The sequence below is a fragment of the Meriones unguiculatus genome, chromosome 6 (assembly GCF_030254825.1).
Source record: "Meriones unguiculatus strain TT.TT164.6M chromosome 6, Bangor_MerUng_6.1, whole genome shotgun sequence".
NCBI classification, from domain to species: domain Eukaryota; kingdom Metazoa; phylum Chordata; class Mammalia; order Rodentia; family Muridae; genus Meriones; species Meriones unguiculatus.
In genome coordinates, this window is record NC_083354.1 from 17,161,692 (window position 1) to 17,177,897 (window position 16,206).

The following is a 16,206-nucleotide window of genomic DNA, read 5'->3' on the forward strand; positions in this document are numbered from 1 at the left end:
AAATTCCTGGCCTGGGAAGATGGCTCAGTCTGTAATATTTATGGCCTGATCATGAAGACCCTAGTTCAATGCTCCAGAACGCACATAAAAAGCCCGGGGTAGCAGTGGAAGCCTGCAACTCCAGGGGGACAGGACGGCCTCTGGAATGGTCCCAGCCTAGCCAATTCAGCAAGCTCCACCCAGGAAGACCCTGCTTCACAAAGCCAGGTGGAGAAACAATGTTGAAAGCTCACTTCCCTCTTCGTAGATTAGATATTTCAGCTTCGGTATAGGTGCAATTACAGGCGTGACTCAATTTTAATTCATCCAAATAGGACCAGTCACCAGCCGAGTAGCTTTCAAGGTGAATCTCCCCCATAGCTTAAGGACACACATGGGCCTTGTGCCACAAGGCTCAGTAGAGCCCTGATCCCCGTCAGCGCTTCTCACCTGCCTGCCTCCTGCTTCTGTTGTTACCATCTGGGATGCTGGGTGGGGCCTGATTCCTCTTACAGTCGGTCACCAGGACACAGGAGCTTTCTACCTCTGCATCTAAAGGGTTTCTACCACAAGCCCGGAGTGGTAGCTACTGAGAAAAGTCAGACTGACGCCTTCTTCTACAATCTGAGGTTTTCTTTGCTATTTTTATTATTTTGAGAAAGGGTCTCATGTAGCCAAGGTTGACTTCTAACTCACTATGTGTAGCAAGGATGGTTGTGAGCTACCGTGCTCCTGCCTCTGCCTCCCAAGTGCTGCCATTACAGCGGTGTGTCACCACACCTGGCTTATTTTGGGCTGGGGATCAAATCCGGGGCTTCATGCATGCTAAGCGGGGCTTCATGCATGCTAAGCAAGCACTTTACCAGCTGAGTTATATTCCCAGCTGTTCTCGCTCTCATTTCTCTGAGCTATATCCCCAGCCCTCCTTCATTTCACTTCCTCAACTGGTTTCTTTTCCCCCATGAGGTACAGAATTATCGGTTGTGGTTCTCTAGGGTGACCTACAATTTAAGAAGCCCCGGCTTCTGGCTGCTAAATTCTGTGGGCTTTTTGAGTTTTGTTTGCAACTGGCCTCCCAGCTCGAAGCTTCTTTGCATCATTTCACTTCGGTCCCTGCAGCCTTTGCCCTCCACCTGTCAGCACCCCTCCAACCCCCATCTCCTAGACATGGTTTCTTTGTGTAGCCCTGACTGTCCTGGAGCTTTTTTTGCAGAACTCACAGAGACTGGCCTGCCTCTGCCTCCCAAGTGCTGGAATTAAAGGCATAAGCATCTTTCTCAATGCAAATGTAATCCTATCACTGCCCTGCTCAGAAGCTTAAGACTCCCTCATGTGAGGCAACTTTCAACTGGATCTGAGGACATTTATATTCTAATTCTTCTCTGGACAGTCCCTTTGCCCTAAAGTTCTAGTTAAATTGACTACCCCATGTACAGTCTTGATCTGGGACTTGACCTGAGGAGGGGCAGTAAGAGAAGCACAGACAGATGGACACAGAAAGGTAGGATTGGATGGTGTGGGCCCTCTGTTGGAGAAACCACAGCAACCTGGAAAGGCTGCACATTTATTGTACAGAGTCAAACAGAGAGGCAAGGTTATTGCATACAGATAAACGAGGAGGCAGGGTTTATGGGGTACAGCTGGATCAAGGACAGATTTAGCTAATCTTGGTAGGAATGGGCTCTGAAGGGGAGCAGTCTTCACTTGTAAACATCCAGAGAGGAGAAAGCTATGGCAGGCATTTTCTGCACACACTGTCCCCGAGGCAGGCTTTGCCATCCCTCCAAGTCTGAGGCTCTGGGGTCCTTGATACGACTGTGCCTATGTTAAAAACACACGCTCGCTCAAGCCTTCACTCTCTCGGGGCTTTCTCTGCTCCCTACAACCATGTACTCCCCAGCCCCACTCACCCTGTCTTTTTCTCCAGCCCCAATCCTCTGAGGACCTCTTTTCTCTTCCTTCTCATGTTTTCGGGCCAGCTCATGTGCCGTCTTCCCGGGGCATCTCTTCCTACCTCTGTGGACCCAAGCATGCCTCAAATCTGGCCTTTTGTCCCAAGAGCCAAAGGCAAGTTGCCAAAATCACAGACTCTGGAGTCATCTTGCCTCAGGCCGAAGCTTAGCACCACCACTTCCTGATACTGGTCCCATGGGCAAATCATTCCTCCTACCTGTCATTCCATTTCCTCGTTTTCAGAAGAGGGGCCATAATATCACCTTCCTTATTGTTACATGCCCCAAAATTTCCAATGCATCAACACATCTCTCTTCCTCTAGTCCTATGTGAGCCCTAGGCATCATTTATTTCCTAAGTGTTCTCTCCCCGATTTTATAACAAAACCCTAGAAAGTGAGGGCTGCTCTTCCTGTCTTTGTATCCTCAGTGTCCAGGAAATACTATTTGTATTAGCAACTTTTCTCATTCCTGTGACTGAAGCAACTTAAGGGAGGAGGGACTTAGCTTGGTTCACAGTTTCAGGGGATTTCTGTCCATCAAGGTACAGAGGCATGGTGGCGGGAGTGGCTTAGTCTATACTGGGAGGAGCATATGACTGAGCAGTTGTTCACATTTTTGCCAAACAGGAAGCAAAAGAATGGGGCCAGAAGTCTGACCAGACTATGCTCTGCTCAAAGGCCTGCCAGTAGTGACCCACTTCCTCCAATCAGACTGCTCTTCCTAAAAGTTCCACAGCCTCATTAAAAACAGAGAGTCTCTTCCCAGGGACCAAGAAGCAGACAGTACAGCCTGTGGGAAGCATTGCTTACTCAAACCCAAACAGGAGAGTTTAGCTTGATGAATGTGCCATTTGTTCGCTGGCTAGCTCTGAGGTCGCAGAATTGTTTCGGTGAGTTTGTATCTCTAGAGTAGGTCAGCAGCAGATCCAGCCCCTGTCTAGACTGGCTTATAAATGCTGAGGATCTGAGGGAGCCAGTCGTCTGGGGATTGGGCTCTTCTCAGTCTGCCGTCCTTATCACTGGGCCCAGCTCCCTCCTCCCAGAGGCCTGTCAATATGGCTGCTACTTATTCTACTTATGCAAAGGCGCTCTGTAACTCAACACCCTGTCCCCCCTGGGCTGGAAATGTGTCCTTTCTCCTCCGTTGTGAACATTTGGTCTCTGTGCCATTCAGAAGAGGATATGCTAGGACTTTGGGATGTTGTCACAGTCCAATGACAGAGGAAGAAAGGGATTTCTTCAGGGACTCAAAAGTGAAGAGGAAACAAATCCCGAAAGGCCTAGCGTGCCCCAGACTCACCTATTTTGTGCTCTAGTGTCTGGCAAATAACTCAACTCTTGATCATTTTTCCCCAGAAATAAAACCAATCTTTGCTTCTCAGGACTTTGCTAGAGAAGTGGATCCCACCCCAAAGCCCTTAGCTAAGGATGCCCAGAGTTTAGGGAGGCTTCATCAGACGGCAACAAAGACAGTTAAGGAAGCAGAGGCCTGGAGGATCTGAGAGAAGGAGGCTCAGTTTTTAGAAACTGATTCCAAGAAAAGGAAGGCCATTCACACATGCTTCAGCAGAGGAGGCAGTTAAGACAGAGCTTATGAAATCAAGGCTGTTATCATGGATGGAAAATAATGGCAGCTAAGACAGTGCTGTCAGACTCCTGGTCCCTCTAGCACTGACGATAGCATCCATTCACCTTCAATGTGTAGGGAGGGCCCAGCATGTGGGAAGATTGCTTGATGGCCTTCTGCACCAGAGCCCTGTCCCTGCTCCTATCACTTTTATCCCCTTTCCTTCTGTAGACCTTGGAGTTCTCAGCCTTTGATTCCTCTTTATTTTTTTAAAGACTTAATTTATTTTTAATTATATAATCTGTGTGTGTGTGGTGTGTACACGATAGCAGGTGCCCCAGAGTCCAGAAAAGAGCATCAGATCTCATGAAGCTGGAATTACAGGTGGCTATGAGCTATCCTACTTGGGTACTCATATATAAACTTTCAAGAGCAAGTTTATGCAAGAGCAGTATATGCTCGTAACTGTTGAGCCATCTCTCTAGCCCCAATTCCTCATTTGAAAGGTGTGGGTCTTCATTTGAACATCTTCCAGCACTGTTTACAAAAATGTGGCTTTGTTTTTTATTTTTCCTCTTAATCCTGCATCCGCCTTGGTTTCCAAGTCCTGCTCCTTCCCCACTTTCCTCTTCTTTCCACTTTCTGGGGCCTCACCCATGTCCTCACTCTTATAAATCCTGTGGTCTCATCTTTCTCTTGTAGGTCAGCTGAACCAGAGCCTGCACCTGCGTGATCACCACCCACAAGCCTTTGTGACAGCTCATGTTGGGAATCACCTTGGCTGAGGCAATGCTGGGGCTTCGGCTCCTTAACTGACAAATTGCCGGGAGACCCTGGGCCACCTTATAAGTTGGGCCGGCAAGGATCTTATTTGTTTGGATTGATCATGACTAAATTGCTGTGTTTCCCTGTAATGTTTTTCCACCCATCCAAAATTACTGAGCACTTAGCACATTCCAATGGTGTATTTTATGTGTGGGGCGGGGATGAAAACAGGATCCAGTTCTTAATCAGAGCCACAAGCTGGTGAGCAGTTTGCTGCTTTGTTCATAACCAAAACCATTATATTAAAGTGAAAAGGACTGGGGTGGATGGATGGCTTACCTAGTTAGGGTTTCTGTCACTGTGATAAAACACCGTAACCAAAAACAGCCTGAGAAGGAAATGGTTTACAGCTTACAGACCTTCACTGAGGGAAGTCAGGGCAGGAAGCTGGAGGCAGGAAAGGAAGCAGAGGCCATGGAGGAATGATACTTATTGGCTTGTTCTGTGTGGCTTGCTCAGCCTGCTTTCTTAGCCAATTCAGGACCACCTGCTAGGGGTGGCTCCACCCACAGTAGGCTCCGCCTTCTCATAGCAAAACAAAATACCCTACAAACCTGCACTGCATACAGGCCAGTGTGATGGAAGCATTTTCTCAGTCTAGGTTTCCTCTTAGTGGATGACGCTAGCGAATATCAAATTGAAAAAGACAAACAAACAAACAAACAAAACAAAACAAAACCAAAAGCCAAAACCCAAACCAAAAAACCCCACCAACCAGCACCGACATACAAAATGTAGGCATGCAAATTCCTTTTCTTTTCACGCTGAGCCTATCTTGGATGGTCACTTGGGTGGCTGCCATGATATAAATAAACATTACTGATGCCAGATTGTTTTGACTGTGTCTGCAAAAACAGCCCCTTTCCTATCTCCTTGGGGCAAAATAGCAACACAACATTAACCATTAGCTTCACTCCCCTGAGGTAACCATGCAGACATCTCGAGCTCCCCGTGGCCCCCAACAACTGCCTTTAAAGGATTTGCTTGCTTATTTATTTATTTATTTATTTTTATGTGTATGGGCGTGTTAACTGCGTGTAGGTATGTGTGCCATGTGTACACCTGTTGCCCATGGAAGCCAAAAGAGGGTGTCAGGCCACCTGGAACCAGAGTTACAGACTATCATTAGCCACCGTGTAGATGCTGGTAATCAAGTCCTGATCCTCTGCGGGTACTCCTAGCTTCTAAGCCAACTCTCCAGCCTCAACAACTACCCTTTGATCACTACTTATTGATGGGTAGAATTAGGAATGTCAGTACCAGGAGGGCTGTGTGGAAGAGGATGGAAGGAAACTTCTCATGAATTTTTTTTGAAAGAGGGAGGTAGACGGGAGGATGAAGGAAGAAATAGAGTAACAAGCAATAGGTACAGCTATTGACCAGTTAACTCAAGTGTCTGGCCTTAGTTTTCTCTTTGTTAACAGAATCCACCTGGTGAGGTTGTATGTGGCCAGAGGAGAGAATGGATACAGAACGCAGAGAACACAGGCACTCGGGAACACAGGCACAGGGGTGGGAGATGACTCGGTGTTAAGGGACCTTAACTGCCCTTGCAGAGGGCCAGAGTTCAGTTCCCAACACCCACGGTGGGTGGCTGACCACTGAGGTAACTTCAGCTTCAAGGGATTGGATGCCTCCGGCTTCTGAGGGTACCTGCACTCGCTGAGACAAACACACGAAGATTAAAAAGTAGAGCACGCATAGTGGAAGTGAAGTTGGTAGAGGGCATCAGGAAGGGCTGGCAGAGAATAGGCCCCATGACTCTGGGAAGTCACTTTCATGCAGACACTTGCAGAAAACATGGCTATTGTTTCTTAGTCTATAAAGGAGCAAGTTTCACGGGGTTATGAGAAATTCTGGTCAGCAACATTCTTTGCCCAGCTTCCCTGCTGGTGCTATTCTGGGAACTCTCTCTCTCTCTCTCTCTCTCTCTCTCTCTCACACACACACACACACACACACAGGCTAGGGGCACAAAGCTTCTAGGTTCGGGAGTGTAAGTGCTCAGGTTAGGAGGTTGGTGAGGAGGCTGGGCTTCGCCCAGGCTTTGAAGGCTGAATGGAGATACTGTGTTCTCCCTCCCTTTCCTCCAAAGCACTTTGTCCTGATGGTAAAAACCAAAGCACGAAGGCCAGGTTCTTAATGGCTCTCTTTAGCTCCTCTCCCCATCAGCTTCTTGCACTGTGACAGGGTCCCTAAGGGTTGCAGACCTGCCTTGCCTTGCTCTCATCTTTGTTAGGGGGCAGCAGAGTGCTCCAGCAAGGGCCCTAGGAGCTTAACCAGGGTAGGTGACCCTTTTTTTTTTTAGCTTGGCCACCCAGCAGCTGGTGGGGTTCCTGCTGCCTTACTCAACCCTTGATGAGTCAATGTCCCCATCTGCAAAATGGGGTGCAGGATAATTATGACACCTTCCCCAAAGCGTGGTCGTGAAGATTGATTGACGTCATGGGTGCTCAGTCCCGCCAGGTGGACACACAGTAATCACTGAATAAATGTGACGGACAACCTGTGTCTGTCTTCCCCGGACTTGCATTTCTGGTCTTCAGCTTAGTCACTTCCCCTGGGAGCCTCCTTCCTGGCTCCTGAGGACTAGAGGACGGTTGCGCACTCTCAGCACACATACCTGTCCTCTACCACAGCAACGACAGCAGTCGCCTCCGGGGTCTTCATTAGGGTGCAATTCTGCAGGGGCCAATCGTTTACTAGGAGGCAAAATAATAGCCGTTCAAGTTACTGGGGGGGAAATGATACAGAGCAAGGATCCCAGTGGGTTTGGTGAAAAGCGTGAGGCCTAAAGAACAGGACACGCAGAGCCCGGACCCACAGTGTATGCAGGAAGACTGGATAGGGGGGATACGAAGAGGATGACGCTCAACTACGGGGAGAAAATGTTGCCAGACGAGTCTGGAGAACCTTCTTTGGCCCCGCCCCTCCCGGGCCCCTCCCAGACTCCTCCCCATGCCCGGCTCCAGCCCCGCGGAAGATACGGCCTCCAGTGTCTGAGCCTCCCCCGCGCAGGGTGCGCCCGCCCCGCACACTTATCCTGCCCCGGAGCAGCGCGGGCACCCAGCCCTCGCTCCACAGCCGCTGCGAGATGCTGCGCTCCACGTCCACCGTCACCCTGCTCTCAGGTGGCAGCACCAAGTCGCCCGGGACGCCTAGTAGGAGGGTGAGTAGCTAGCTGGAGGTGCTGCCGGGTCTCCTTCACCCATCCCTGTCGCCCCCTCCGTAGGGATGTGGGGAGGAGAATGCTTGCAGCTGCTGGCTGCCCACACCTCGTCTTGGCTCAAGTTTCCCGGCCAGTCCCGGACTCCACAGTGACCCTATCTCTGGGTGCAACCGGCGGCTGGAAGAGAGGGTTTAGGGGACTTTGTGGGATACCCAGAACTTTCCTCTGGTTTGTGTCTCCCCTGTTAAGTCAAGTTTGAACGTGACACCTGTTTAAAAAGGCAAGGGGGAGTGTTTCTGAGGTCTCTACCCTGAGATGCACAAGTAATGAATGTATTTGAAATGTGAACTTTCCCACGTCTCTCGGTTGGGAGCATCCGTGTGTCCACCCACCCGTGGTAGATCGCCTCTAATTCAGGAGCAGGCTCTGCTAAGGTGGCTGCTTGTGTGCAGGCCACAGCTGAAGCAGCAGATCACCCCAGAGTCCAGCCGTGCAGGCACTTTCTTCTTTGTGGCGATGGAGCCGGTCCTAAAACCCTGGGCATCATCTCCAGGGAGCTTTCCCTGAGGAAATCTGTTTAGCCTCAGTCTTGGCTGAATCTGTTCTTACCCTCCCCAGATGCTCTGGGAAAGAATGGCCAGACTTGTCAGGTTCATGTTCCATGCCCCTTCAACATTCAGGGACTCAGAGAGCAGTTAGGAGCTTGGCGTGTGGCCTTTAAAGTTCTTCTGGTATCATGGCATTGAATATGCACCTCTTCTCTAATTGTTTTCCCATGGGTCATTCTAACAGGATAAATCCTCTTCCAAAAGGCTCTTCTGTAGTCAGAAGTGTTTGACTGACTTGTAGTGTTTTCCTTACAAAGCTATCTTGCTCTAGCTATACAAGAAAGACATTTTGTGCTTTTGGGTGAGGGCCAAGGGATGGTAGTCTCCTCCCCCCCCTTCTCTCTCTCTGTCTTTCTGTGTGTGTGTTTGTATTTGTGTGTGTGTGTGTGGGAGACACATAGGCTGACAGAACTCTGGTTGCTGGATCATTGGCTTCATTTGGTAAACTTCACATTTGATTAGTGGGTTTCCAACCACAGGCCTACCCTTACTGCAAGATGGGCATTTGGCCTTTTCCTGTGGAAAGCTTTGTTAATTAGAGCAAAATTTTGGTCGAGAAAGAATGAAATCATCGAAAAGGCAGCCCTGGGCTGTGTGTAGCACCCCCACACCCAGGGGGACTCAGGTAGTTCTGGGATTTTGTGGGTGAAAACAGATGTAGCTGGTTCACTTGGTAGCATCTTTGAGATTTTCCCCTGGAATGGTGTTCGGACACGCTGTTGGGAAGGTTTTTGTCTCTTGGAAAAGACTGCCTCAAAACCTTGTGCTGAAGAACTCAGGCTTCCGAATTCAGACTGTCGGACCGCCTGGAGCATCCTAGCACTTCTTGTGGACAGATTATTTCTAAAGGCTCCAGGTGTGTGTGTGTGTGTGTGTGTGTGTGTGTGTGTGTGTGCATTGGCAGGGCATGTGTTGGGAGCTATCGTGTGTTGATTGACTAACTGACTCACTGAGTATTTATAGCTCTGTCTCTGGGTGCTACAGGGCTGAGCACTCAGCTCTGAGCTGCTCCCTGAGGCAGACACTGTAACAGAAGATATGCCGTGATGATTTTTGTAGTGAGCAGGGTGTTTCCAGGGTTCAGTGATGCTGAAAGGAAGGCTCTCCCTGAGGTGTGTGAGGCAAGCCTCTCCCTGCAGGCAAGCTGCTACTTGGTGTTCCCAGCAGGGGCAGGAGTTTGGAGGGCAGTTGACACAATTAGTTGTGAGAAGAAATCTATCATTCCTCTCAGTGGATACTTGACACAGACTGCATGATAATGTGTGCCAGACCTGTTTTGGAACAAAGCGCTTATTAAAAGAAAACTTTTAAAAAGTACAAGAAAATAAAACTATACACTAAATAAATAACCACAAGAAATGTTTCTGAAATTGAAGAGTTTTCAACAAGTCCTGCACCTTCTCACCTCTTCTCTGATGTTGGAAGGAAGATGGTCTCAAAGTGAACCTGTCGGTCCTGGGCTGCATGTGGCCAAGGGCGGCTCTGGATATAGTCAAGCTCAGAATCATAAACGTTCTTAAGACTCCGTGAGATGCCTTTGTTTGTTTTGTAACTCAATGGCATGGTTCTCAAGTGTGGACTTTGTCAGGGGCCATGCCGTGCCTCAAAGTCAAAAGGTCGGCTGGCTATTAAAATAGATCGGTTTTATCCACAGGGCTTATCAAAGTAGTGGCTGTGGGAAGAACCAGCCTGTGCTGTCTCTGAGTTCAGGCCAACCAGAAGTGTCGGTGGCGGCTGACGTTGTGCAGGAGTTGCCCTGAGTCAGCCGCAAGGGCAGTGTCTGACCAGGCTGTCACAGGTCACCCTTTGTTCAGGGACTGCCACCTGCAAATGTACTTACTTCCCTCTGGACCGAAACCATCCCAAGGGGGAGGAGGGAGAGTGATTTCTGTTAACCTACAAACAGAACTCTGAGAGGCGTTCATATACACTCATCAGTGGGAATTAAGAAAAACACAACAAAACAAAACAACAACCTGCCTTCCAACCAGTTGTGCACCAAAAACAGTTTTCTCTATGGCCACAGTGGAAAGAGAAAGTGTTTGTGGAATAGGGATGATGACCTTGAGGGGTATGGAGGTGTGACACTTGACTTCAGGATTTTGAAAGGAATTTTGTAATTGAAGGTTAATCCCACGGCACAGGCCTTCAAAGTGAAGTCAGTTGTGTGGCCGGGTTGTGTGCCTGGAGTGGAAGGCACAGGCTGTCTCCTGTAGCCAGGTACTTTGAGCTCATCACCCGGGCCGGAGCAGAATGTCACGATTCTCTGCAGCATGGTGCTCTCTTGATAAGAGCGTTGGCTGCTTGTGTCTGGGATTATGGCCCTCTGCTGCTAGCATTAGAAACCAAGTGAATGAACAACTAAAACAAAAGACAAATCCAAACAAGGCCATGGGGTAAGACTGTCCCCCGGCCAGCCCTTCCCTCGGCAAAGGCTTTCTCTCTTAAAACCCAGGACAGTCCTGCCCATCATCACTTCCTGGCTGACCTGTCCTCACCACAGTCTTATACCTTCCATGTTGGTTCAAAGTAAGGAATTCTCTGTGACTGGCATGTGAAAGGGGCTGGCAGGTGTTTTCCTAACTTCCTCTTTTCAGTGGAGGAAGCAGTCTATAGCTCTGCATCCTGTACCCTGTGGAATCCAAGGGGTGTGTGCGCATAACTCCACCTTCCCGTAGGACCGAGGAAGGGATTTTGGGGGAATTCAGCCCCTGATGGAAGGAAGCTGGTTACAGTATCCACTGGGGTAAGAGGGAAATTTTCACTGTGTTCAGAAAACTGCCTGGCTCCTGCTTGGGATCCTCCTGAGCCAATTCCTGACAGGCCAGGCTGTAGAGTTTTAGAACCATGGCATCACCAGGACTTAAGCCAAAAGCCTCTGCCACTAACACATGACAGTTACAGGCTCAGAAAAACACCAGCCTTTTTTTGTTTTGTTTTTTTTTTCTTTTGTTTCCCCATCTTGCTTTGTTCAGTGTAGGCTGGTCAGACTTGGGGCTCTGAAGGATACTTGGTTTATGGAACACTTCACGTTTATTCTACGGAGTGTATGGAAGGAGAGTCTAGCCTTGTTCCTAGGCCATCGCAAAGGCCTAAATCCGGTCCCTGCTGATGTTTCTCCATACCATGCATCCGCACTGAGCAAGGGCGTGGAGCTCTGTGTCCCCACCAAGCTTCTCGGTGGCTGGCACACCCTTCCAAGTCAGTGAGCCTCACTTGTCTGACTGAGTTCAAGAACTGGCTCGCTGGAGCTAAACCTGAGGTGCTTCAGCCGTTACCTGCTTTCTGGTTTAAAATGGCCCCGGTACTTTTCCATCATGCGGGAGAATAACCGTGGCGCTCGCCCCTTTCTCTCTTCCGATGAACTGCGTGGCTCCTAATTGTAAGCCATATTGCTGACTCACATCCATTCTTTGTGGAAAAGAATGACCTTTTCTAAACATGCAAAGTCCAGCCACCCAGTTCTGCTGCTCCAGGGGCCTCTGAAAAGCCAAACTCCTCACATAATGTCCAGGTCCTTGTCTGTCCTGTCCTCTGTCTTTCTACTCTTCCCAGGTTTTTCAAACACCTCCCTCTCCGGAGCTTCTAATGCTGTTTTTTGTTGTTGTTTGCTTGTTTGTTTTTTGTTTTGGTTTTTTCTCTTTTCTTCATGCTTCTCCCCTAATGAGAATCTGTATCTGCCCTGAACCGTCATTTCCTCTGCTTTGTGTAGCCCACAGTTGTGTGAAGCATGATTAGTTGAGAAGTTTTAGAAACCTTGGAGGTATGCTCTGTTGACATAGTGTTCCCCACACAAATACTGAGTTCAAGCCCTAGAAACCATATATATGTGATATATATATATATATTTGTATATATAGATCTCTTTCTCTTAGTCTCTCTCCCTCTGTCACACACACACACACACACACACACACACACACACACACACAGTCATGGAGGCTATGTGTGCTCATAATCTCAGCAATGGGGAGGCAGACACAATCAGATCTATGGGGATTGCCAGCCTACTGGGTGAGTTCCAGGCTAGTGAGAGACCATGTTTCAATAAAACCCAAAGTGGGTAGCAGGGCTATAATGGCAGCCAGGGTCCGAAAGAAACCTCAGTTCACATACATTTGGAAAATGAGAACTTGAGAAGAGAAGGCCCGGGATCCAGCCGGCCTGATGCCTCCATCCTACCTGGGAGGGAAGCAGGTGACAAGTGGGTGGGAACGCTGGCCCAGGTGAGAAGTTTGCGGGTTCTGGGACGGTCCCCAAGGACTCTCCGGGCCTCTTCCTCTGCCACACTTGGAATTTTATTTATTGGTTTAAGTTGGTGGTTCTCAACCTTGGTTCTACACAGAGTTACCAAGGCAGCATAAGACAGTTCCATCTGGGTCTCCCTCAGCACCAACTCAGGCTTTGAACTGTATGGAACACAGCCTGAAGACTGTTTATTGGGAACTACTCCATGTAACTGAGTATGTAACTCCATGTAACAGTTGAGGATAAGAGTGTCTATAGCCATTGCTTCCCCTTACAGATTTCTTGGAAAGGCTGATATTCTGAGGCAGCCAACAAGATCCCTTGGGCCTTGTAGATGGCCTTCAAGGTGATGGATGGGGCAGGGCCAAAGGGTCAAAACACTGCTAGATATACTGGGATCCCTGTGTGCATTTGTGGACTTATGCTTTCTTCTCAGCTCTTGGCATTTGGGCATAATACAGACGTGATCCAGAAAGAGCTGAGTGAGCAAGGGAGGCCCTGGTCTTCCTCTTGGTAAATTTTGTGAGGCAGCAGCTCCTTCCCATGAAGAGATGGAGGGGAGGCTGCATGCTGCTCCCCACGCAGATCTGGCCTGCTCTGTTTTCAATGTCTCTGAGCTAAGAGTGTATTTCACTGTGGCCTACAAAACTTGAATGGTTCAGTATATATATATACATATATATATATGTATATATATATGTATGTATGTATATATATATATATATATATATATATATATATATGTTGATCCCACCTTGATATAGATAATGAAGCTACAAGTTCAGGGTCACAGCAAGCCTTATCTACATGGTTTGTGTTCCATTCCCACCTAGCCTGGCTTGCAGGTTCCAAAGGTGGCATACTTTTGTTTCCAGCAGGGGGTTGGGGTGGGTCCTCCAGTCACACCCACCAAGGCCACACCTGCTCTTTTTCAGGGCAGCTTGGCAGGGCCCCACACTAGGAGTGGACCAGACCTGAGGGAACCATAAATGCATTTGGTTCATTTCCTTAGGGATATCCAATTTGCAAACTGATTAGCAAAACTGTCACCTCCCTGGATCATCTTCTCCAGCCCTTGAGACAGATTTCCTCTCCCCCTTTGGTGAACTGCAGTTTCAGAGGCTGAGAGCAGAAAGGTGGGTGAAAACCCCAGTGTGCCTTAAGATGAGGACCCCTGCCTCCACAAAGGGGTCACACAGAGCCCCAGAGGATGGCCTGGATTCCCCAGTGTCCTGAGCTACAAAGGCTTGATTGTACCTTTTCTTTTTTTTTTTTTTTTTAAAAAAAAGACCTGAATGCTAGCTGTTTCTCCTTTGCCTTTCCTCCCAGGAGGGTGGCTTTGAAAGCAATGGAAGAATCTCTAGGGAGTTTCAGGTCTGGTCTCCTTTGTTTGAGTTCACTCCCTCAAACAAATTCAACCCAACCACATTGATAGACTGGTAGGCCCTGGAAAGGCTATGAAAGGCATCCTGGTAAAACACTTGCCTGATCTCAACCTGTGTCTTCCTTTCCATCCATTCTGTAGTGCAGGAGACACTTCATTATTCAGTTGAATGTTGAAATGAACTCATATTTCAGTGTTAGTCTCTTTATCCATTTTCTGTTGACTGGAAGAGTTTGGCCCTTAGCTCTCTGTTTACGTTCATCTGCTAACCGGATAGCTCAGGTTGTATGTAACATGTCACTCTCTGGACATGTCAGCATCGAGCTGCACCTGGGCTATCTTGGAATATCTTGTCTTGGAGATGTCTGTTGTTTGGTGATGATGGATCTCCTAGACCTCACCGAGCCAAAAAGGACCTCTCTGTCCTTCTATACCCAGCTCATGTGGCATGTCTAGGTGCTGCCTTTCTCATAGAGTCCTGCTTCCAGTTAAGACTAAGCTTCTACTTCCTTTATCAGCACAACAAGAAACTTACACAATCTCCAACTTGTGCCAGAGACTGCTCAAAGCTCTTAACATGTGTCAGCTAAATTCACCACCACCCTTGAAGAGAATACAGCGTTGTTAGCTTTATTTCACAGCTAAGGAAACTAAAGCACTGGGGCTGAAGCCACTTTCTTAAGGTTTCACAGGTAGTGTCAAAGCCATAACCCAGGAAATGCAGATCTCCCCATGCTTTAGTCTCCAAGCTACCCTGCATCTCAGTACAATGCATTAGCTATGTCAACCATCATGTTTTTGTTTGTTTGTTTGTTTTTTAGTGGCCTTGTTTGAGAATATTAATAGCTTACAAGGTCTTGGGGTACAGCAGCTTCTTTGTCATCCTGTTCCTTTCTAGCCCTTAAAAAGTAATTTCCAAGTCGTAGGAACTCAGTGCTCAAGAGTGGAGCATGCTGTGCACAGCTCCTTTCTTTGATCCACTGCAATAGACGGTTGCTTCCTGGGCTGGATGCTGGGACACCAATAGTGTGTGAGCTGCAGTTCTCCACATTGTTCAGAACTCCAGGACTGAGCCAGCTGCTGAGGGGACACCTGGGGACGAACTGCAGTAACTACTTCTTGGCACTGTTTAGCCTGGGGAAGCTCTGGGTTCCAGGAGGCTGTAGCGATTAGTATCATAAAATACTGAGATAAGCCATGTTAGGTTGACATTACTCAGGGGAGATTCCCCATTGGGAAGATGGGTAGAGGGAGGTGGACTATCCCCAGTCACCTAATGGGCAGGGTTCAGAGATCATATCCCTTATCAGAGCTTTTATCAGGAATTCAGAATACCTCCCAGGCCTCTAGCATACTTCATTTGCTGCTCCTGAAGCTATCCACTTTAGGGAGAATGAGCTAGCACCCCGTCCACACATATCCTCTTTTAATTTTTATTATTGTTGATTGTGTGTGTGTGTGTGTGTGTGTGTTTTCAGCTATGCTCAAGCAATCCATGTGTCTCCATCCCCCTCAGTGTGGACAGGGTGCCTAGCTTGTTGCGTGGCTGCTGGCAGCTGAACTTTGGTCTTTGTGATTGGGGGAAAATGCTTCTAATCATTGAGTTGCCACTCCAGTTCCTTTATTATTTTAGTTTAAAAACTACTTGAAATGTTGCAAGCCACATAGACGCCTCTCCCCCGCCACCTTTGTGATAAACAGCATTAACAGTTGTGGTTCATTAAAGGTGTTTTTCTCCCTTTTAAATCTACATTAATTATAAGGGTGTGTCCAAAAGCAAAAATGGTACTAGTCTTAACATTTTGTTCTGCAACTTCCTTTTTCTTTCTTCTGTTTTTGTTTTTCAAGACAGGGTCACTCTGTGTAGCCCTGGCTGTCCCGAACTCGCTCTGTAGACCAGGCTGGTCTCCAACTCACAGAGATGGGTCTGCCTCTGCCTCCCAAGTGCTGGTATTACAGGCGTGCACCACCACTGTCCAGCAAGCAACTTTCTTTGTCGCTGGGACTATATATTTGCTAGGGAGGTGTGGGATCCTGCTCCAGTCTGGGGCTAAGTTGCTTACATACCATCGACAGTGGGTCATCAGCATCTATTAAGAAGAGCTGTGTTCTTTAATGTTCCCATCAAAGCGCTCTATTGATGAGAGCAGATGCTTTGGGTAGGACCCAAGGGTGTAGCTCTAGGCATCTGCTGTAACTGCTGAATGGCTTTGAAGTCAAAGCTTTTATTTTGCAGGCTCATTTCATTTTTAGCTATTGTGTTTACTGGTGGCTTTGTGCACCTCAGGGTGGCCATGGTGCAATCAGCCCAGCCTGATGGGCATGGTGTAGGTGGCCCACTATGAGAAGAGTGCATGAAGGAATGTCAGAGTTCTGGGAGGGCCAGTGGAGAAGGGGTTGAACCATACCGAAGCTCCATCTCACTTTTGGCTGAGCTAAGGCAAAGGTCTTTTTCTTTAAAATCATGGCCAT

The 16,206-nt window shown here is 48.2% G+C and overlaps 1 protein-coding gene across 2 annotated transcripts in view; it reads left to right on the top strand.

The window, feature by feature from the left end:
* Nucleotides 1–7,316: 7,316 nt before the first annotated feature.
* The window catches only part of Myzap (myocardial zonula adherens protein), an 82,239-nt gene continuing 73,349 nt past the window's right edge, over nucleotides 7,317–16,206 (top strand). For both annotated transcript variants that reach the window (XM_021645460.2, XM_021645461.2), the window contains exon 1: nucleotides 7,317–7,494. In XM_021645460.2, coding sequence (XP_021501135.1) covers nucleotides 7,420–7,494 — 75 coding nt within the window. In that variant the 5' untranslated portion in view covers nucleotides 7,317–7,419. The remainder of the gene's footprint in view (nucleotides 7,495–16,206) is intronic.